The sequence below is a fragment of the Rhinichthys klamathensis genome, unplaced genomic scaffold (genome assembly GCF_029890125.1).
Source record: "Rhinichthys klamathensis goyatoka isolate OS25496 unplaced genomic scaffold, OSU_Roscu_1.1 h1tg000109l_1, whole genome shotgun sequence".
NCBI lineage: Eukaryota > Metazoa > Chordata > Actinopteri > Cypriniformes > Leuciscidae > Rhinichthys > Rhinichthys klamathensis.
In genome coordinates this window covers 1,468,030-1,492,587 of record NW_026606647.1, presented here as the reverse complement: position 1 = coordinate 1,492,587, position 24,558 = coordinate 1,468,030, and the positions used below count along the sequence as shown (strand labels likewise).

The window sequence follows — 24,558 nt, the reverse complement described above, 5'->3', positions numbered from 1 at the left end:
GTAAAGTGTACACTAAGTCTTTGTGATGAGGAGGCAGGCTGTCTATGTGTAGTTAAGTTCTGCCATCAAATTATTTTGGTCATAAAAAAAAATCTTTGTTTTAGTTTTAATGCAAAAATTGCAAATTTGATTAACTTATTTCACTTACATCAGCAATGGTTCGATTTTCATTTTTATTCTTTAACTGACCCAGAAAGTCAGGACTGAAAGAGAATCCTGCTATCAATGTCAAAATCATTTTCAATATAAAAATATTGTTTAATTACGGTAAAGAAGTTTTAGAATTTCTGGGGAGAAAATGGCTGTCAGATTGATGGAACAGCTACGATCATAATCATCAAATATTTATTTTCTGATTTGCTTGCTTTAATGTAATGCCACGTATCATCGGTGTGCTCTGCAAGGGCATTTGCAATTTCCGTTTCCACCTCGTATATCAGATCTTGTTGTTCAAGTGCAGTTTGGAGTCTATGCAGAGCTGTGCAGATTTCTAAACTGAAAACTTTTCAGTTTACATCTTGAATGGAGCTGCACACTTTCATTTTAAGTTTCTCTCCTGATAATTTCGATATGAATAATCTCACTTCAGTTACCCTCAGTAGTTCTCAGCCAAAATGTTTTCCAGAAACCTTTGCCTTTTGTGACTCCAAGTTCATTAAGCAGCTGAGTGTGTGTATATGAGAGAGTGAGAGGGGAAGGTAGAAAGATCCCTTGAGGAGTTGGAGAAGGTGGTGATCAATACGACAATACCAACGGGTCCCAAGATCGATCTTACCTCATTAAATGTTACAATCTGCTTTAGAGACCCATCTTAGAATGCTTACACCAAAAAAATCAGACAATGGGCTTCAAGCTTTAAAGATACTGTCCACTGTTTAATGAACTTTTGCTAAGAGGGCTTACTTTTATCCCGTCTTTAAGGGGATCATTTTGTGAATGAGTCATCATTTTAAGTCGGATCTTTTCATTCAATTGGTTGATCTGCTCCACAAAACTGATCTGAAAGATTAATTTACAATTAGGCTAAAAAACTTGTTCCAGTTGTAGAAGTTAACAGACTAATAGAGGAGATGATTATCATTGAAAAACAATGTCTGTTCCTCACACAAAGCTATCGTATGACTCCAGAAGACTTGAAACATAGAGCACAGGTCTTATTTGGACCGGTTTATGGCATTTTGGATGATATTTTTTTTTTATCTTTTTTTTGAAGCTTGAAATCCTCCATTTGTATGGGGACTAATGACAAAAGTGCCAGGTAAAAATCTTTTTTTGGGTTCCATGGAAGAAAGTACGACATACAGGTTTGTAACGAGTTGAGGGTCTGTAAATGATTCTTTTTTTGGGGGAACTATTCCTTTAATTGTTTCCGTTTATGGATGTATATCCTCACATATGTCTTCACATTTCCTAATGTTGTGCCCTCTGTTAACTTCAACTCTTAAGGTTTAGTCCCTTGTGCTCAAATGTTTCTATTTGACATGCACAGTTTGCTGCTAGTCCTATTGGCGTCTCTGCCATAATGAAAAGCCACTTACCCTAACAACCTCATCCCAGAGGTCAACATTAGAAACAAAGCCATTTAAGGTGGATTGGTGTAATTTTCGCCAAGTGTGAAAACATGGTCCATATTTGTCATGTATAATTGACCTAGCAGGAAAATACTAAAGCCACTGTGTGATTAGAGAAGCCAGACCGTGATGTCTGGGACAGGATGGTGAAATATTGATGCGCTGCACGGAGGGGTTCTATAAATAGAGCCATGCTGAGATAAACTCTTGATTAATCATCAAAAGGGCTTGATGATTCACCAGCCTCATGGAGTGTCCGATGACTGGGGAAATGATGCGGGGTGAATAAGACACACACACAGAAATCTAGCTTTTCTATACAACAGGTTCATCTTAAATAATGAAACAAAAGTTCACCGTTAAGCAATAGCGCGAATATCTATGAAACGTTCATTTGCTTTTGGTTTCATTCATTCAATCATTCATTTTTTGTTCCAATCATTCATTTTTTGTTCCATTCATTCGTTTTTTGTTTCATAGATGTTTGAAAAGTTTGATCATTTGCAGGATGAAAATTCAGTATTATATCTGAAAAATTCAATGTGTAAACAGTAACACCACGGGAATAGGGAAACCTAATTTCAAATTTGGAGAATAAATAATGTCTTTTCCCATAGGATGTGTGTTTACGAGGCCCCAATTATTTTTTCTTTTGAAACATACATATAGCATTATACCTTTTATTTACCCATATTCAATCCAACCATCTCCAGCATGTCTGTCAGAAAGGATCTGTTTTCTTGTACATGCATTTAGAATTTTGGCACACGTGTTTGCGTGGAGAGATTTATTTTGTTGAATGATTTTGATGCAGATTCTCAGTTTAGTCTGTACAGTATAATATTGTTTATAGATGTGAGTTCTGCTAGTCATTACATTTGTAATCCTTTTACTTTATCTTTATGTGTTTGTTAGAATATAGATACACAGATACTAAACTCAAGAGCTTGTCGGGTGACTGGCGACTATCAGATTTGATCCTGCTTTTTTCCATAGTAAATAACTTAAGTCTTCCATGAAGAAGCCTCAGATTTCTGTTCTAAGTGTTCCGAGTATGATGCAATGTGACCTGAGTATGAAAAGGAATATTTAGACATTGCATGTCTGTAAACACTGTAACACTAAACCCACTTCTTGGTAATGGTTTCAAGATGTTCACAACATGTTCATACTTTAATGTAGACTATGACCAAATAGGAAAACCTGTTGAATTCAAGATCTGCTGTCAAGTGTTTTTTTTTTGTTTTTTGTTTTTTGCATCAAAGGAGATCTGAAATAGCAGGAGAAAGCTATCCTCTCTGTTTTTCAGGTTGAAAGGATTGTAGAATTATGAAAGTAGACTTTGTTAGCTAACCATAGGTCACTTCAGGTTTAAAAAAAAAGATTTTTTTATTAAAGCTCCAAGCTCCATAGCCTTTTTTGACTATAGCAAAAATGAATAAATTCAAGAACTATCTGTTTGATATGACTGTTTTCACAATGTAAAGTGGGGTTGGCTCTGGAAGAAGGGTCTGATTTCATTGTTTACTGAGCGTCTTCAACGTAAGAAAGAATTGTGCAAGAAGAGACCGATCAGATACAGCTGGTTGGTGGCATGGCTTGGGTTAAAACTTTTTTTTTTACTAAGGTCTGCATCCTGTACAGCTACAGTTAGATACTTTTATTGATTCCGTGAAGGAAATTGCAGTGCAACAGCGAAACAGCAGTTAATCAACACAGCATGGTACAGCATACTACAAAGATGTGCATGTGCACCTAATATATTAAAAATTCAGGATGTACAAATGCTCAAAACAATTTAAAACACGCAAGACAACCAAATTTACCAATCTACTTAATGATTCCGGATCTGAAATTAATTATTTAATTTTTTACTAATTTTCGAAGAATTAATAAATGGAGCTGTTTAGGCATGATGTCAGTTTGTAGGTTGTTCCCATAGACTGTAAAAAAAGATGGACGACACCCCTTCGCTCTCTTCCATTGGTCAGAAGTGAAGCCGCCAGTATCCCGATATGGCGCTGACATACATGACATGCGCAGTAGTGAGCAGGAAATCCACGAAATCAAGGCCCCGCCCTCACTCTCGCAGAATCAATCGCAAGAACACGCTCCTGCACTTTTTAAAATTAATTTAGATATTAAATTTAAAGCTCCAATCTCCTCGGTCCTCCGAAGATCCCGAAAAAAAAGTATGTTGGTGCTTCAGTGACTACTTCGCTCAGAGAACCTGTCAATCACAGCTGTCAATCATGACATCACCACCACCACCGCATCAAATAACTAACTAAAAACAAACTTATTTTAAAAACAAACACTTGAAATTACATCAGTGTGATAAAAACTACTAGCCTGGGAAAACCCAGACAACTTCCGGCAAATTTAGATTTGCTCTGAAAGTTAGTCTGGCAAAGAGCTCATTCAAGCCCATTTCCAATCCGTCGAAATTGAGGCACCAATCAGAAACGTTGGGGCGGGCTTTACACGATGACGACAGCGCTGGGATTTTGAAGCAGATTTTGTAGCCTGCATTACAAAGATGGATGCCGCCGTCGAACATCACTCGTTCGATTTAGCTATCGTATTGTTAAAAACCGAGCAAGGAACAACACTCGGAGATGTTTCTGCCGCTCTGCATACGTCATCTCCTTCATCGCTCTGATTGGTTTTAGGTCTATCCGCGACGTCCGTTGGTGACGCCCCTCTGGAAATGATTTGTCTATGACGCTTTGCCAGACCATAACTCAGTTACAACTGAGAATGGTCTGGTTTTAACCAGGCTAAAAAACTACAGTAAATGACAGAAACCATATTTGGAAAAAACAATATTTGAAGTGTAATTTAATTGTTTAGTTGGTCTCACGTGCTGTTGAATAACATGGGGAGGCGGGGTTTTTGACCTATACTAGGACCGGCCACCGGGGGGTGATCGAGACGTTTTGGCTTCACTTTTCAGGGCTTGTGCGGCACGCTTGGTTGTTCCTAAAGTGTATCACCATGGGTTCTCTGGGGATTTAAAAAAAAAAAAAAATTCTATAATGGTTTTCGGTTTGAAAAGTACATTTTTCTTAATTTCCTCACTGTAGTGTTTTGTTTCTGAAGCTTTGCCCACATAAAAAGGCAGTAATTGCTCCAACAGTTGACTACAGTCAACAAGTCATTCATGAGATAAAGTTCCCTATTTAAGCAATTCTGTGATTACCCAGCTGTGGTTTGTGAAAAATGGCACTAAATAGGGTTTCTAATGGAACTGCCAAAATGGACTTTCTGCTTTTGCAGTAAGTATTAGAACAGATTTCAGGCTACCTTGCCACAAAGCCCATGACTAATGCACACCATGTTCAATTGAGATGAGAGCATGCGTTCTAGTGTCCAGTGAGTAACATCGGTGTGGTTGAGGTGAAATTACTCAAGTAATAGATATCTCTAAATAATTTTGCTAATTTTTTAGTTTTAATGTCTACAAATTGAGCTTCAAGTCTAACAGGCCCCTGCTGGTCAAATTTGTTGTACAGTATGTAAAATACATCCTTTCACATGCATTTTTGCTTAAAGGTGAAGACCCAACTTTATGTATATTTATGTAAGACCCACCTTTCCACTAAACATTTTATTGGACTGTCCTGCTTTCAATGCATGTAGAAGGCATTTTTATGAAGTAAACTCACTTTTGGACTTGAAAAGGTACCAGAAAAGGTTTTAGAACTTTTATCATATGTTAATGTTAAAAATCTTGTATAATATTAATTTCTGTATTTTTTTTCTGTTTGCTTGGTTTTTATTTTTATTGTATATATGTATCTCTTGTTTTGTTTTTTTGTAATTCAGTTTTTGCCAAGATAGCCACAGATGCTGACATGGCATTAAATAAAACGATACTGATACTTATCTGCATGTTGCATATACTGCATGTGTTTTTAAGCCTTGGCAGTTTAAATATTCAAGCGAAAGAGAACTCTAGTTTTGTACTCATGCTGTTTGAAAAGTTTTGTGCACACACCTGCGACGCGTGCCCAGCAAGTCACATCTCAGACAGCCCACGAGGACTGAACGGAGTTCTCTTTTGCATGTTGCATTTTGAATGGATAAATTCACACATAATTTTAAAAATGCCCATTTTGGCGAGTATCCTCGTAAACACAGTTGGTTATGTTTAAAGTGATCATAAACAGTCAAGAAATAACACGCATTTGTAACACTATATTTGATCCGTGCATTCACTCTTAAAGTGACAGCAGCCTAATATTCCTGCTGCTGTCTGTTTTTAATGTTAATCAAACAACAAAGGACAAAGAAAAAAAATCACTCACTGCCCTTGACTGAATAACTTTTGTAACTTTAAGGATTAATCTAGATTTAATTTATACAGTAAAGACTATGCAGTGTTATTTTACATTTAATTACATACTGATTATTGATCATTTCATTTCTGTTGCCTACCTGCAACCTAATATTAGACCTACCTGAAAATCCTGAAAAGCTCTCTTCATTTAAAAGAGAGTTGAAAAAGAGGGGAAAACTCCCAAAGTCCAACTGTAGAAAAAATATTTAGCGCTGAGCCGTGCAAATGGCAACCTTATACGTGTGTGTGTGCTGAGGATAGAATACAAATATGATCAATTTAACCCTTAGACCTATTCAGTTATATCAAATATACCAGGAATAGAAACAGGATTTATATGCTGTATTAAAATCAGACACAGATGCAAGTCAGGGTAGTGCTGTTGTTGGAAAGCAATTTGATTCTGTGATAGTGAGCTGTGCTTGATATCTCTGGATCTTTTATCCTGCAGTTGTTCAGTCGTCATTATTTCAGCCGATCTCTTCTTGGGCCTTTTGGCTGATGTGATTTTAAAACCAGGCCACATGACACTTCATCTGCTTATGTTGGTTTTCGCTACTACATTCATCATGGTCTGCCTTGTTATGCCAGTGCTTTCAAATTTACTGTGTTTTTTTTTCCATGGCAAGATTAATTCTCTGTTAGAAGAGAAAGCTAAGGTTGAAGTATAATCCTCTTCCATTTTTCAGTATAGTATTCAGTATTTTCTTCCAAGTTGCATTCAGATTTTCCTTTATTTTATTAGTTGATTTTGACATTATGCAATAATTTATTATTATTTAAAGGAATATTCCAGGCAAATAAACAAGTTAGCATAAAATATTCACATTATTTACTTTAATACACGTTCTTGATCTTATTCAAAAGTGCACATTATTGCAAAAAATAAATAAATAAATTGTATGCTTTGCCTCCTGAAATATTCATTGGGATATAGAATGCTTCTTTTTCAAGATTCAGAATTGGATTAAAAATGTACTTATTCCTTAATTTCTTATACTTATTGATAAAGTACAGTTGAAATTAGTACTAAACACTGTACTTCTGCCTTTTAATTCTTTTTCTTAGGGAAGCAGCACAATAGCGAATTTTCCCGTTTGATTGCCCAGGTCAGAGGTCGTCTGGAGTCCAAGAGAACACAGATCAAACAAGAAGAGGGGAAGTCAAAAGAAGAGACAGACTCCAAAGGTGCCATCTCAGTTTCTTTTCAGATTGTGTTCAAAGATGTTACTTAAGCCTCTTTTTTTTGTTGAGAATATGCTTGTTTGAACATTGATTAATCTTGACTGATTGATGATTTAATGATCAGCAAATTAATTAGAAAATATGACATTTGGTATGAGGTACTGGTTAAGGAATATTGCATATAATCACAATTTGAAAACTCGATTGATATTTAATTGGTATTTAATTTATAATTAAATTAATGTTGACACTGTGTTGGAAATGGTTGCTGCTACCATAGTGACCCAGGGAAATTTAACCTACTTTCAGAATTTTGTATTTATTTATTGGCCAAAATTATTCAGATGTCAATATCTTTGTTATAAAGAAAGTATGTGAACCTCTAGTATTATCAGGTAATTTAAATAAGTAATTGGAGTAGGCTGTTTAAATGAGACCAATATCAGATGTATTTATGAAGGCGTGAGTACACCTACACCATCAAGGAAGAATTGAGAATAGTGTACATGGCAGGATAAAGAGCAAGACAATATTGACCATCTAAAGGCTTCCAAAGACTACAAGGAGGCAGCAGATAACTGTTGGATAAATGTTTTGTGGACTGTAAATGGGTCTTTTTGGTTAAAATGAGAAGTGTTACATTTGGCAAAACTTGCATTCAATAAGGAGTTTTATCTCAGATGTGAAAGGTGGTGACCGTGTAATTAGTGGGTGCTTTGCAGTTTCTGGATCACAATGGCTTGCCATCATTGCTGGAACTATAAATTCTGCATTGTATCAAAAAAATTTACAGGAACATGTTAAGGCATCAGTCTGTGAACTGACACCGTAATCCCAACATCACTGAGAAGCAGTGTTGTATTGAGGAATGGACCAAAATTGATCCAATCTGATGTGCAGGACCTATCCAAAGTTTATGGAAGCATTTGGTTGCATTATTGCTGGTTCACACACTTTTTCCAGCAAAGACATTGAATCTTGGACCATTTTACTCTAATAACAAGCGAAAATATGCTACTTTTTTGTGTTATTTGTTTGATTAGACTATCTTTATCTATTTTTAGGACCTGAAATATGATGAAATGTATCCAGAAATAAAGAAAATGCATAAACATCTCAAATCTACAACCACTGTACTGATAGTGTTACTATGTACAGACCATTTCATTCACACACACAAACACTGTTTGAAACTTAAGTACTTTTGTGAGGCACCTTGACAATTGCAGTAAACAAGAGCCTGTAGACCCTATCGCCTACTCTGATGATAAGGTGCCAGCCTCATGCTGTTATCACCAAAACATTAATGGCTCTATAGATGGATTTCAGAGTCAATAAGCAGTTTGCAGTGTAGAAATATATGACTTGACAGTCTGGATTGGTTATCTCTTTATCAGTCAGTTCCAGCACAATAGGATTAGTTTCAATAGATTTTGGAATTGTCAGTTCTCTAGTAAAGACTGTGTGTAAAAATTGATTTCTGAGGTGTGTTGATTATTACAAAAACAATACCTTTTATATAATTTTCCAAAAATATCAAACTGTGTTTACCAAAAACACATTATAATTATATAGGGTGTGTATCAATACATCCACTGTCTTTTCTTTCTTTTTTATTTGTGGAAAGAAACACAGACCTTTGTTAGTGTGACTTTTGATGTGACTCAAATGACGAGTAACCAAGACCAATTTTTAATCACAATTGGCCCTTGATGAGGAATTTTGAACCCTGACTACATCTACTTGACAAATAATGATTAATAAAAGTAATAAAAAAACAAGCTTATGGTTGTCCCAATAAATTATATCAATGGGGAATATTTCACAAAGTTTTTACACATTATTATATTCTAGTGGTGTGTACATAACTGACATGTATTTTTTATTTATTTCTTCCATGTCTTTGCAACAGGTGCACACAACAGCATTCAGAACACCCCCCAGCCTCTGGTTTCTGCACTGCTGAAGGTAAAGAGTGAAGAGATGGAGGGGGTAATTGAGCTTCCATCAAGATCATCAAGCCCTACCATCAGTGAGGTGTCAGTCAGCAGGTACTTCTGTTCGAAAAGGAACCAATTCCTCCCTTGTATTTGGACTAATTGTATGTGGTTAATACTTGAAGGGATAGTTCACCAAAACATTTAATTCTGTCGTTTACTCACCCTCATGTTGTTTCAATCCTATATGGCTTACTTTCTCCTGCGGAACACAAAAGAAGATAGAATATATGTTGTAGAATGTTAGATACTAAAACATTTTGATCACCATTGTCTTCAATTGTATGAGGAAAAAATAACATCGAGACATTTCACAAAATATTTTTGTTTGTTCTTAAAAGATTTGTATTTTATTTTGGGTGACCTTAAGCACAAGGTATGTGAGGCCATGCTAAATTGCTGAGCTTTTTGTCTACCAATGTATTTTAGCCATGAATATTTTCAGAATGCAGCATGCCCTTGAAAAATAAATATGAGGACATTCAACAAACTTATTTAATGTGATCTAGTCAATATATGTCAAGTGAATTAATTACATGATGCTCTTAATCTAATTAGTCGCAATTTAATCATACATCAAATCTGACTGAGAAATAACCACCAAATATAATTTAAAGTCACTATTGTGTTAAATGAGAAAAGCAGCAAATAGACATTACAAAAAGTAGCTTTTGAAAGAAATATTTGATTTGATTCAACACATTTATTACGCAAACTTTAAGCTACAATGGCCATGTTTTTTTTTTTTTTTTTTTTTTTTTTTTTTTTTTTTTTTTTGGCAGAACCAACAGTTCTGCTCTGGCTTTATAGGTCATATTTACAATTGTATAACTTTGAAACAGCATACTGTGTTCAAGCAAATTATTGTGTAAATGAATGCACTTTGAAATCATGCATTTTCTAATTAGTTTTCATGTGGAGAGATTTTGTGTGGAAGATCTGTCAGCATAGACAGTCATTAATCTTAGCTTAATATTTATTCAGTTCAAGTCAGAGAAGCTTTTTTTTTAGTCAAGGTGCCGTCTTTAATTTTTCCTTTTTGTTATATTTAGAATCAGTTAGGTATACACCTAAATGTGGTCTTGATAACAAGTATGCATTTCATTTAGCCACAAAAATTGAATAGATCCTTGGACTTGCTTTGATTTGTCTTGGATTATGTGATGAAATGAATACGATTCGACCACAACCTGAGGGCAGTTCCTCCCTGCCTTTCTTAGTCGAGTCCACTTCAAATACGACATACGTCAACATCTCTAGTATTAAATATCACTGTTATTGGAATCCTGAGATTGAGAACACTTTCAGGTGTGGAAACTTTCTAAATCATTTCCAGTGCCCTTTCTATGCTCTGTTCCTGACTGTCTCGTACACATTTTCTCTCAGAGCAAATAAGCCAATTTCCTGCTGTTTTTAAAGCAATATTGACAGGTCTTTTGCTCTGTAATCATCATGTGAGCTGTTTAGGTCAAGGTGGGATGTTAACTTTGGCAGAAAAGAACCTGTCAGTCACTAAGGAAATGGATTCAGAGAATTATTATTTTTTTTTTGTCTCACAAGCTTTCACATACTTTGATATTTTTTGTATTAGCTTTGCTTTTTGAAAACGGCTTCTTTTATTGATTTTCACAACAAATACAAAAAGATCATTTAAACTCACAATAAAGATAGCCGAATAATGGGACTATGTCATCAATTACAAATACTTTAAGTATCAAATGCATTGAATATACAGTAGAGGAAATGATAAAGTATCGAACATAAGTATATCAGAGCTTCAGTGGCTGTTGTCCAGTTTTAAATTGGTCGTGGTGATGCATTTTGGAGCCAAGCTGTGGCAGTGGCACATTTCAGATCTAAAAGAAACAGGCTTTTTTAGAACACATCAGTCTGGCATTACTTTAAAAATGTTTTTTAGATGCTGTTAAGGCTTCCATTACCACTCTTTTCCAATTACATAGTTTCAAAAATCCATGATGACGTTATCAATGATGTACCATCATCATTGCTCCCAACTGGAGTTGTCACTACATTTTCGGTAGTTGATACAAAAACCAGTCATATTTAATTTATTCATTTTTTCATTATTTCATCTTGTTAATACTGTTAAAAATGATTGAACATTTATTAATGATCTGTATTAATGAATTCATAAACAGTGGCAACTCTGTTAGACAGTAGTCACATTAGGCTACAGATGTAACTAATGTAATTTGTGTGTCCCACTTTTTACATTTACTTACAAAACCGACTGTTTACTTGAATAACACACCTAGCTCCTTCAGTGTTTTCAATGTGCATTAAAGATGCATTTTGGACTGCATTGTCCTTTGTGGCACTGACTCAAAATGCTTTTTATACTTGTGATGTGAGCAGCTGCTGCACGTTGCAAAACAATGCCCTGGCCGTAATAGTAATTTTACAGTCATTGTATTTGGTGCACTATTATATTTTGGTGCAGTGCTGTAATTTGTTGCGGTGCCAATGTTAAAGTCTCCTGAGAGACTTTAGACTGGAATTCAGTTTTGTGGAAGATGTAGAATGTGTGATGAAGTTCAATCAGATGGGGTTGTTTCATTATCTGTGTGGTTTTGTTGACTGAAATGTAGTCGATGTGCTAATAACTTTTAACCAGATTTCATAAGAATATTCATGCCAGGTCATGCTAATCTTAAGATTGAAGTTTGTCATTGAGGGAATTACAAGAATGTAACCTTTGTAATAGAGTTTATGACTGAGCTTGAATAATCTTTGCCATTTTAAACTGAAAAATGAATACTCGCGTGTTTACTCTAAAGGGTCTCTCATTGTTTGACTGTGCATGTCACCTTTTGTAGGTCACACAGCATTTATTAAACTCATACTTGGAGATTAATGTAATCAGGTGGTGTGTGTGTGTGTGTGTGTGTGTGTGTTGTGCATAAGGCACTATAATTTGATGTATTTGTTTTATTAATTTGTAAAAGGCCTCCAGTAACACATGTTCATCATTGTGTTTTTAGGAAGTGGGTTGATTGTTTTACCAAGGTGATCATGAATGATAATGAGAAAAGCATTTTCATTTTCCTGTTTTTAGTTGGCTTGCCAGATGAATTATGGATATTTAATGTAATGTATGATCTTTCACATCTTGCTGTTTTTCACATCAGATTTAGTTGATTTTTGAGAATATGTAGCTTTGGCACATTCTTACATCTGAATGTTTGATTTGTTGTCAAAAGAGTCAAAGGTTAAGGTACATTTTAGAGATGCATCAATTCACCAACGTTGGCAGCTCCACTTGTCACAAATTCTATCTATTACAGGCTCACAACCGCAGCTCCTACTGGAGTCATTGGATTGATGGTGTTCAGCTTATGCACTCTGGGTAATTAACCCTCTGGGGACCAGAAACGCGCCGGCGCGTTTTGCTCGTTTTTTTTCACATAGCAGAAAAATAGACTTAAAGTACTACCATCATTTCTGTTCATATAGAGTTAAGAAATATGAAAAAATAATCTGGTAAATGTCTACTTTTTTATGTGCCCACATACAATCGAAATAAAATATTGTGCTTAAAAATAAAGAAAATAAACAGGGTGTGCGTTCTGCCTCTCGGTCACCGTGAACTTTTTTTCTGGAGCACGTCTCTAATCTTCAACACAACTCAGCTAATACTATTCACCCAGCCATAAGCAATATATCTTTTAAATCATTTGAGTTTGTACTTTTAAATGATCCGATTCAAAACTAAAATTAATATTCTCCGTTTATGTCATCTATATAAAAAGAGAGACGTGTCAGCCCGTCTCATTATCGTTCTCGAGCTGATTATCTCTGGTAATGTGACACGCCCACGGAGAGCACGCGCTATTCAAACGCAAATATGTGAAGCAACACATTGAGACGCGTTAACGCCCATAAACTCTGAAAACACACATTATTTTTTAGTCAGATTAATCTACTGTCGTCTTGCGCGGCTATATGAGGAACAATCCTGGGACATTTACCACTGGGTTTATTTTCACTTCGAGGATGAACAGATTCAGCTGAGAAGTAAGTGTTTTTTGCAAGTGCTTTGTTCTAATCGCGATATAGAATAACGTAGTGTCTGTAAACGGAAAAATAGCATACTGTTTAAAAATGTGAATCATGTTTGTGTGTGTGTGTGTGAATGAATGAATGAATGAACGCACAGATACGCACTGTTACAGACTAAATAACAGACAACATTTCGTTGACTCGTTTTGGATAAAGTTTTTACTCTAAAATAGACATCAAATAAGCTTTTTTTAGGAGTTTCTGCTCATATGTTAAATATATAGTATGTTTTGTCAATAAACTTATCAACTAAGATGTTATAGTGTTTGTTCAAGCTATATCAAAATAATGAATCCTCAACTTTGAAATATGTATGATCAAACTAAGACATTTATGGAGAAAGACAATTTTCTTTTCAAGATGTTTCCAACTCTAACTTTGAACTTTGAACTGAAATAAAACCATGTCTATATGGTGAACGGTGTGTGATAGAAGTGTCCAGACGTATGCACCCTGTATTTTCCTTATATAAATCCAAACGATCTAAAAGCCATTCTTTTTTAAATCTCCTCATTCTTTGTGCAAGGCTCCTGTAATGATAGGGCCTGATAGCACCTAATAGGGCCATTATGGGGAGGGTCTTTGTCTTTCTCAGGTGTGGAATGCCACACATATTAATGAGAGATCACGCCTCCTGCATAAAGCTTTCTCAAACAAAACACGTCATTAAAAATGTTAAAGACTTTATTGACTTATCTGAATGAGTAGTCAGGATGATTCTCACATAGTTTTGGAGCAAATATTCTAGGCTATGTGATACCATTTTCAAAAGTCTTGTGAAGAAATAATCAATATGTGTTTTGTGGTCTTATTTCAGCAACTTTCATTTTTATTTTTTTCAATAACCACGCATAAACATTATTCTATTAAAAATACAAACATGTACATACATGTTGCTCAGATATCATGGTAGCCAAGTTTGTGCTATATAGAGTGAATTTACACCTTTGCCATTAACATGTTTATAAATAACTGAAAAAAGCACAAATGTCAGTGCATGTCAAAACATCCCAAGGGCCCCAAAAACACTCTGGTCCCCAGAGGGTTAACTGATACTAGAATCCTATTCGCATGGATGGTTCCTGTATTCTAGGGATTAGTTTGTATATGCTTATTAAAATATTGCAGACCATGAACTGCATTTTTTTCTTGAATACACTGTCCTTTTCATTAACACTTTGCATCCTGACATGTTGAGCTCATGCTGTAAAAATGCTTAAAGGTGTATTCTGGGGCAAGTCCTCTGTTTTGTACTACATTTCAACTTGTCTCTCAGTTTGTAAAAGCACATAGTTCTTACAATTGAAGTCTTTGTCAGCCTTTTTTTTTTTTTTTTTTTTTTTTGATTGTTGTTAAAGTCTGAAATTCCAGCTTTATACAATGAGTTGATCTGCTTTGTGACGTTTATTCACCCTGAAGTACTGCATTTGAGTGCTTTTGTTGAAATGTGACATTGAGGTGATTCATAGGTGTAGAACCAATCAAAATTCTGCTGGTAGAAATAGGTTTTGAAGTTCTTCTCCTTTGAAGTTTCAGTGGTACCATGACCTCTGAATGTGATTCAGAAGGAAAATGCCACTTTACCGGTTTTGTGGTCTTTAGGTAATATGAAGAAGTATGTGGCTGCATGTGTGTAAAATTGACAAAAACATTTTTTTTTTATTCTATTATTAGCATATACATTTGAGTGGAAAGTAAAAAAATTAATTTGTTCATTTCATCTGGCCCCTTTTTTGCTTTAGTAACCTGGAAGCAAGGAAATATGACTTTTTGTATTAAGGGGTTTGTATTTGATCAGTAGAAATATAGAAAGTATTTGTCCTGTATTGAAAGTGTCTGTCCTGTATGTTTATTAAATTGTACATTTGGTGAACATCAATCTTAGCTCTTCGGGGTCTACTTGATCCCTGAATCTAAAACAAACTTTGGTTTAAACTGTGACAGAATGTATTACATCCCATTCTTATTCAGGGCAGAAACAGATGTGTGTGTTTGCCTTGTTGTGTTTTTGTAAATGCCTTTGATGCATGTGGCTCCCTCTCTTTTTCTTAGTTCTCTCTTCCACTAAATCATCTCGGTCCTTCTGTTTGACTAAATTCAACTAATTTCCGACCTTGAATGTTTACAGCTTAAAGCTGCGTTAGGCTGCACTTAAACCATCATATACACTACCAATTAAAAGTTTAAATTAAAACACACCTACTCGTTTTTTAGTATTTTTTTATTAATTTTATTTTTAAAGATGTTCATATGTAGGCACAAATTGTGTCTACAACTGATTTTAAGCATTTAAGAATACAACTTTTAAAAATGATAAAGTCAAATGTGTCAGAACTTTGGTGAACTTTAACCTCAAAGTTTGAACTTTAATGCTTGCCTACCTCCTCTTCCTACTTGTATAAGAATAAAAGTAAATGGAGTTATTCAGCATACTATTATTATATAGTTAGCTTTTGATTATTAATACTTTCAGTTCCTGGTATGCTTTTGTATTTTTTTTTATATCATTAAAATTAAAGTCAGGGATGACTGGGGACTTTTTATAATAATGCTTTTTTTCTTTCTCTCATTTCCCACTTCCTCCTTTGCAACCAATTCCCCCCATGTCACCGCTCTCCTCTTTCCATCACTGCCTCCAGCTTCACAATTTCCGCTCTTACTACATGACAGATTACTGGTTTGTGTCCCCCATGCTTTTCATCAATAGAGACCACTCCTGTAATCATTTCTCAAGCAGAGTTGGACCAAAGCACCAATGTGCCAGAGACAGGGCCTTGTGTCTTGACTTAAGTTATCATCACTGTCTCACAATTATGCCCATGCCTGCAGAATCGCAATATTTTTGAGTGAGGAGCATGTGCCTTCAGAAGACACCTCATTGTGTCAACTGTCTATACCTTGTCAAGACGTTGATTTTGACAGCATCCTCAATCGCTGTGCAGATATCATGTAACATCATGCTTGTGTCTAAGAACTGTTTTTGGCCTGTTACTTTCTATAGATAACTTTTTGTATGCAAGTGGGGCTATGTAGAATAATAAAATATGGCCATTTTCCGGTCTGAGTCAAAATGCAATTTTTTTTTTTGCCATATTATGAATGTAGATATATCCCAGTTGAGGGGAACCAGAGATTGTATTGATTTATTCCTAATTGGTTTCTCCGATTTCCTACAACATCTACAATACAGTAAAACCTCTGAGGTTTTAGAGTAGAATACCATTAAAACAAACATATTATAAACACATTATGCATTGGAAAGCTTTTTAACATAAACTCAAAAATGTTTCACACCGAGTTTATATTAATGTATTTGACAGTGCAAGTCATTTATTATATAGTTTATGGAATTCCCCCAACCCACAATGTTTTGTAATAGACCTGGTTAGACACTCGTACTGATAAACAGGCCCATGCTGAATCTTTACAGATTTTGTTTATATTATATATGAAATATTAACAGTTTTTTTCTTCTGCCTTTTATTGCAGCTCCATCTCAGATATTTTCTGTTGAAGACATGGGATCTGCTACTCTAGTAAGTAGCTCTTTACATACAACAAAATGACATGTGAAAATGACATTTCACACTTCACATACACAAATACAAATAGTTAAATCAAAATGTGTGCACATCTTAAACAATTATTTTGCTTTGTTTCTTATTGTGCACGATTCATTATAACATGTTATCTCCCAATATTTCCATGAATTCTTCTTCATCATATAAGTTGTAATGTAAAATATCTGACTTTTGTTTTAAAGTCATCAAAAGTTACAGTGAAACGCTTTATAATGTTACAAAATATTTTTGTTTTTATTAAATGCTGTTTTTTTTTCTTTCTATTCATTAAAGAATCCTGGGAAAGAATTAAGGAGCGCAACTATTTTCAACATTGATGATAATAAGAAAAGTTTCTTGAGCAGCAAATCAGCATATTATCATGTGACACTGAAGACTGGAGTAATGGCTGTTGAAAGTTCAGCCTTGCCGTCACATGAATAAGTTACATTTTAAAATATATATAAAAAAAATTTTTTTGTAATATTTCACAATACAACTGTTTATACTGTAATTTTACTGTCAAATAAATGCAGCGTTGATAAACATAAGAGACTTCTTTCAAAAACATAGAAATCATACCAACCCCAAACTTTTGTTAATGATGGACAATTTCAAATGTTTCATTTTCTTGTTGAATGTTCTACAGTGACTAGTCTCAGACACTTAATTTCAGTAATGCACTGCTGCTTTTCCCATGTCAATTTTTTGCTACTTTCAGCAATAAACATGCGGTCTATTCTTTGAAAGGATGTTGTCCTGCAAAAGTCCCTGAATCCGCGGTCATCTAATGAAGACCTAGATTCTAGCTAGTTTTTGTTGGCTTGGGTTGTATCTCTCTAGTTCCAGCACATCTGGAGTGTGTAAGTTCTTTCAGCGAGGGATTGCTCTTCTTTGAGTACTGCCCCCCACTATGAGCCACTCACTGGGGGATAAGAGTTCCAGGCAGTAGCTGCTCAGTTCTGTCTAGAGACAACACACACACCCACCCATTACCCATAAGCCTGCCTTGAGGATCCACCTCAAGACTTTTTATAAATGTGCTATGGAAAATTGTATTTGTGGGATAGTGTTATGTCAGACATGATATTAAGGCTAGCTGGCGTGCCAGGACGTCTGTTGTCTTGACGAGATTAAAAAAAAAAGTATCTGTTGCGTTTCACTGTTTACAGAAATTCTTCAGGCTCTAAATATTGAAGCCAGTGCCCTTGGATTTAAAGAATCTCTATCAGCATTAATCCATGAAGATGTCATTTGATGGAATGTCAATAAATCAAAGTTTGTTCTTAAATACAGTTGTCTTATGACTATCATTAACAAAGGCTTAGCAGACATTTGTGCTGGCACTAAAACACCATCTGACCACATTCATTGGTTATGGTGAGAGATGCTGTCAGAACTTAATGTGAATAAAATGGAGTATATTTTGCAGGCAAACTTTCTCTTTAGAATCCATGTATACATAATGGGTAAGGTTGTTGTTTTTTGTGTGTGCACATAACAGAAGTTTTGGCCAGAGCTGATAAGATGGTGATATTGCACTTTTTACAGCTTTTGTATGTTCTTGGATAGTGGAGATCACTGATACTGGTAGTGCAGCTCATCAACATGCATGTCCGACCCACTTGCTTACAATAGCCCAACCACATTTAGCCACGTAAAATGCTTGACATAAGCAATATCAGAAATGGTGCATGATTAATGTTCCAGATTTTTTTTTTCAGAAACTTTTCTGTCATCTTACTAATGAAGCGAATTCTCACCACTCTGTCATCTAAGGTAGACCAGGGCTGAATCCCAATTTACATACTTCTACTAAGTACTGAGATTTGGGACATTGTAATCCTAATTAGTAGTTGACCTAAATAGATCTGTAAATATTGAAGGCAGTTATCCAGACAGTATGGTTTATTTTACATGCTATTCACTAAAAGTCTTAAGGTAGATTTTGAAACTGATACAAGAGGGAATGTCAAAATGGCTGATTTATTGGCTATTATATCAATATGTAACTCGATGATCCTCAGTCACAATTTATAAATTATAACTTGTTGCATATTGTCGTTACAAGGGCCTAATTTTCTTCAATCAGAATTTAAGAATCTAGCTTGAACTTTGAAGCTAAGATGAAAGATTTGTGCATTCAATTCTCAGCTGTTTCAATTTTCTCTCAGAAGTGAAATGTTATCTCATAGCTGTTTCTTACAGCCTGTTCCCAAACACATGAATGGTGAAAGATGTTATGTGTTTCCAGAATAGATCATCCTTTTAACGCCCTCGTCATTGTTTATGAAAACGCAAAAAATCCCTCTAATCAAACTCTGTTTGTTTAAACCTTCATCAAGACGTACGGCTGCATTTGTGTCCCAGGCGATGTCATTCGTTCTCCTTTTGAACTGGCTGTTTTGGGAGCCGTAAGCAAGCGCTCAGTGTCACTCACTGTTTCTCGAGCGGTTTGTGTGATTCATGAACCAGGAGACTGAAAGGACTGATTTGTTTGTTTTTCTCATTAAGCATATGGATCAAATATTTCTTATGAATAATTTTTTTTTGTCTATGGCTCTCAGAAGGCTTATCTGCAGGCCCAGCTCCTGCTTAATTGATATACAATAAATCTCTGTGCAAAGGCATAAAGAAGGGAGGAAGCTGGTTTATTTGAGTAGCATCAAATCCCACACACATTCTGCTCCCGGCATACAACTGAGCCAATTTCCATAGCTCAGGGGGTCTCAAGGAGTCGGACCCCCCTTGGTGGTGAGAGGGATTGAAGCCGAAACCTATTACATATTGTATAAAATTGAGAGTTGCATTTTTCAGCCTGGCCTTTAAAGTATCCATTTAGTTGTACCATATTACTGTATAAACATATACTACCTTTCAAAGGATTGTGGACAATTTTTTAAAGATTTTTTTCTTCTCTTACTTAACAGGGATGCATTAAATTGATCAAAAGTTACAGTTAAGGCTTTTACATTATTACAACCGTTTTCAATTGTGACAATAACATTTTTTTTTCTTTCACCAAATCATCATATTAGAATGATTTCTGAAAGATCATGTGAGGATGAAAGCTGGAGTGATGGCCGCTGGAAATTGCCATCACATTGCCAGCTTTGCCATCACAGGAATAAATTACAATTTAAAATGTATTAAAATAGAAAACAGTTATTTTAAATGTGAATAATATTTCACAAAATTACAGGTTTACTGTAAAAATCTTACTGACCCCAATAACTTTATTATAACTTTGGTTGCGTTCAGTCAGCAGTCTTTAAGTGTGTACAGTTCAGTCTTGAAATGTTTTTAGCTAGTTGTTAAGTGTGTCCCCAGCTAAAGCTTTAGTTGAAATTAACCTATTATGTTTTTCTTTAAAAACATTTCCACGTAATTTAGCTCTCCTGGAGTACTTGCATGGACTGTTGGAGACCCCTGTCATAACTCGAATTCAATTTTCTTTAAAGTTTGTTTAATCTAAGACAAGTGCCACAGTTTTTTTCATTTGACTTTTGAGTGAAAACATTTAATGCCGCCTCTTCATGTGAAAGTGTCTCCATATGGACAGCTGTGGGGTGTTTAAAGGGCTCTCTCTCTTTCACAATCACACACTATTTCTTATAAACTTGTCTGCATCTCAGGATATAACAAGCTTGTTCAACATGCAACCTTGGCTTGTACCATCACTTTTTTGCCATCATTCACTTACAGAAAACAATGTTTAACTTTGTGGACACATGCAACATTCACCCTCATTTATTTATTTGCATCATATGGACTGTTTCTGTCCTTTACTGAATAACACTTCCCAGAAAAGCAACGGCTGAGATGTTTACGTATGCTCATCGTCCAAACTTGCAGTGCCCTTTTGACAGTAAAGGTCCTTGACACGCATTGGCTTGTGTTCAAGCTATGAAGCCACCTTAAAGCTCCTCCATTTCAGATGAGGCGAATCAATTAGTTCCGTTTGCTAAGAGCTGATCTGGAAGATATTAGGATCATTGGATGTTTGGATAAGTCGTTGCAAATGTCATGCTAGTAATCCAGAATCATAAACCAGAACCTACGAAGAAATCATTGCATTTTTCTCATTCTTTGCTGGTTTGTTAAGCTTATCCTGAGGGTTGCCTTTTGGCATCTATAGCTTGAGTATATTGAAAACATCTGCTTTAATCCTCTCAGCCCCTTACAAAATCCCTTGGTTGTGAGATGTTTGATGCATCTGTCATTAAGCACTGGATCTTTTTACCAGCTTCAATTCAGTCTGTAGTCATCATCTCTTGATGATTGCTTCACCTTTGGACCTATTCAAATTTATCATTCAGATTTTGAGTACATTGAGTAGTAGGGGTACTGGATCGCAAAGGGCCGCAAGCCGAAATTCGGGTTCAAATTCAGGGCGCCCTTTTAAATCTTTAAAATCCAGGATGCATTTGTTATCGTCTAAGGCAGGGCTTCCGTCATCTTAAGGCCAATGACACCTTGATGTCATAATTAATTTGTGTGTTATTTACGTACTTTGTTTACATGAAACTAATTGCCATTAAAATAAATGATATATATTTATAACAACCATTAAAATTATATACAGATTTATATACTTGTACAGTTTAATTTTATTGTGATTTTAATGTGGGAGGACACATTTAGCTGAACTTCGCTTTTGGTTAAATTGAAAATTTTTAGTTAATTCAAATGAACAAATGGATGGCCCTCTGCAGTATCGCTGCAGACCCACTTTTGGATTTCACTCAATTTCACAAGTGCCCCTCAAAAATCCTTTGTTCTGTTCTAGGATGAAAAAAAGAAAGAACATCAATGTTTCTGAATTTTCAAAGAATTTATTATCTAAGAAGATCTGGTTTTGTGGAAAAGAATAGGATATTGTACAAGACATGATCTTAACCAGAATGGACAAAGAGAAATTGGCATAGAAACTTGATTTACAATAACTGAGACACTGTACATACTGACTTGAAAGCGAATCCAGACCAGTCCTTCTAAATGATAAAAGCATGTCCTTGAGAAGCCGTGGAATTACTCGTCCTTAGAAATAGTGGTCACACTGTGAAATTGGACTTCATCCATGATTTTGTTTGTGAAAAGGCAGACTCAGAAGGAGCTTTCTGACTATTTGGCCTTACAGCAACTGCAGTCAGTGATGTACAGGATCCAAAACACTTGCCCAGCCAATCAATGCATGTGAACTAAAACATTCTTGGGAGTTTTTTTTTTCTACTTTGGTAACAGGCATGAGCTTTAATGAACGCAGTCATCACCACGGTTTGTGCAAAAATGGAAAATGTAATGATATTAACTTGTCTCCCGGCCATGCTGTAGGTCTAAAATGATGTTACTTCATGAGTATCACAATTTTAGGGAATGATATGCTTTTTTAATTTGAACTGGATTGCGTGCAAATGGATTATAATGCTAATTTATTTAGACATCTTATTGAACTGCAAACAGCTTACTCTGTGTTCATTTCCTTATAGCAGAATCATGATTTTAGCACCCTATGCAAAAAGCAGTCAGGCAGATGAGAGGAATTGGAGAGACAGAAGTCCCATCTGGCTAATTTTGAAAGAACTACAAAAAAAGTTGTACTGTGGTGTGCATTACGGGGGGCACTGAACACAAATTGAAGATAAACTGGCTAAATTAACAAGGGGCTTAGTGAATGATTGTCTTAGTGTGAGCTCTAGAGAGGAAATGGCTTCAGTTGCAGGTTTCTATTGCAGTTTTTTCTTTCTCTCTAGGCTCTGCCATCTCTGTGGACACCATGCTGCTGCTCTAATGCTTTTAGTTATTTAATCATCATTAGTCTTTGAATTGTATTTTCGCCCTACATGTATATTTAAAAAATGAAATTAAAAACGCCACCATGGAGATAAAATGGATGCAATTTGAGTAATGTCGTGACATGCAACTGAACGCGTAAAGGGGATTTTTTACAGTCTGCAATAATGATTATGCAATAAACTTCTTTTCAGTAGGGAGATCTGTACCTCAGCTGTTTTGTAACACTAGTTTTTGTTCAGTTATCTCTTTTTGCTCAGTTTAACCTGTGCTAGTGCCAAACGAGCCCATTTCAACCATGTGAATTTCTCTCTCTAGACACGGTGAGCAAGTTCTCCTCTTCTGAAGTCCAGAGCAGCCGATTACAATGTGAGGTCTCCATTCCGGTAGGGAACGCGCTTGAAGACCCAGTGACGAAACATCCCGAGTATTAGTTTCTATTTTTTATTTTTTTTGGACTGAATGTGTGGTCTAAATATCTGAACTGAATGAATTCCATTGCCAACATGTTATGTACAATAGTTTAGCATTTCTTCATATTCCAATAAAACAAACAACACTTTTTTTTATGAAATGTATGTAATTCATTCATCATTCATATGAAACTCATTATATAATGAAAATCAAGGATATCTGTCTGTCTGGAGAAATACCTGAAGAAATCAATCTGTTAGAATTCTCATTCATCTCAATCAGTTGCTCAACTGATGCAGGATTACCCAGAAGCATGCGGTTTGAAATTGACATCTTTTCTTTCTGAGTTGATAATTACTTTTGAGCTGGAGGAAAGGGACGTCAGGTGCAACAGATCATAATTTCTCTTTTTTTAAGAAGAAAACTGTAAAAAAAAAATATATAATAATAACATTATTAAATATTGGCTTTTTTTCCAGAATACCCAGAACTTTTTGTTTTGATTGTGCTTCGGCTCTGCGTGACTGTGCGGATGAATATGGTTCTTTCTCATAACTAAAAAAAACTAGAGAAATTATCCTGCTGCTCATAAAACATTTACTACTAGACTTAAGAGAGAGAACCAGTTTAGATGGAAAAGATCTCAATCTTACTAGCTGAAGACGTTACTGTGGTTATACCCTTTAATAGACTTCCTTAAAATTCCAGCTATATCCTTTAATATAAGGCTACAACCACGAAAATGAAATGATCCTTCACAATAGATAGATAATACTATCTTACAATGAACTCTATTAGAGAGCTACATATGGCAATTTATCTGTTTAATAAAATACCTTACTCACCTGTTGAGTAATACAAATGTCATTTTTACAATACAAATCCCTCAGTTCTCACCATTTCCGAAAGCTAACCCAATGTTGATTCTTGTTTTATTACGAGCTCTGTCGTGTTCTCGTCTTGCAAGCAGACTGTTCTGTGTGTTTTTTTTAACGGGTGATTCCCTGTAGGTGTGCTCCATGCAAACCTTTCTCACTCGTTGTGTCAACTAACCACTGCTACTCCCACACCACACACCTGAGCAACTTTTGGCAATTGGCAATTGGCAATTTCCAGCGAAAAAATCCTGACAGGTCTCAAATATAAACACTTATAATAGGCTCGCCATAGTGAATCATGATAAGACAAAAACATGTTTTGGAAAAAGGATTGTGTCGATTCAATCGTTTTTTAAATGTTAATTTTGAACTGAAAAAATTACATAGTGTCCCTTTAAGAGATTATTTTACCACCTGCTTTTGAACTGTTCCCAATAGCGAAGGTTTCCTGAGCTCAAGGTTTTTGATGCTCATCCAAGCAGATAAACAAACTCATAAGCATGCACAAGCATTGTAAACTTTCTTTGCATGTAAGTCTTGTCGCATCTTTCTTGTATCAGAGCTCCACTCTACACAATTCTCTTAATGACTACACGACTAAAAACATTCTTTCGAAAGGATTACACTTATCTACAGTGCCAAAGCTGCACTGCACCTCAATGCTTACAATCCACAGAACAATCAGTTGTAAGCTCGAGGCTAGACTGTAGTACATTAAAATTAAGATATGAAAAATAG

The 24,558-nt window shown here is 35.4% G+C and overlaps 1 protein-coding gene and 1 long non-coding RNA gene across 3 annotated transcripts in view; both read left to right on the top strand.

Annotated features, from left to right (window-relative positions):
• Positions 1-9,275, top strand: part of rad18 (RAD18 E3 ubiquitin protein ligase) — a 30,140-nt gene extending 20,865 nt beyond the window's left edge. The window contains exons 10-11 of one of the 2 annotated variants that reach the window (XM_056253752.1): positions 6,982-7,101; positions 9,011-9,275. In XM_056253752.1, the coding sequence (XP_056109727.1) occupies positions 6,982-7,101; positions 9,011-9,243 (353 nt within the window). In that variant the 3' untranslated portion in view covers positions 9,244-9,275. The remainder of the gene's footprint in view (positions 1-6,981; positions 7,102-9,010) is intronic. The other variant, XM_056253753.1, reaches the window with a different exon arrangement.
• Positions 9,276-16,660: 7,385 nt separating this feature from the next.
• On the top strand, positions 16,661-18,026 carry LOC130087457 (uncharacterized). Its single transcript, XR_008807370.1, has 2 exons — positions 16,661-16,711; positions 17,030-18,026. It is a non-coding gene; the product is annotated as an uncharacterized LOC130087457 (long non-coding RNA).
• The last annotated feature ends 6,532 nt before the right edge of the window (positions 18,027-24,558 follow it).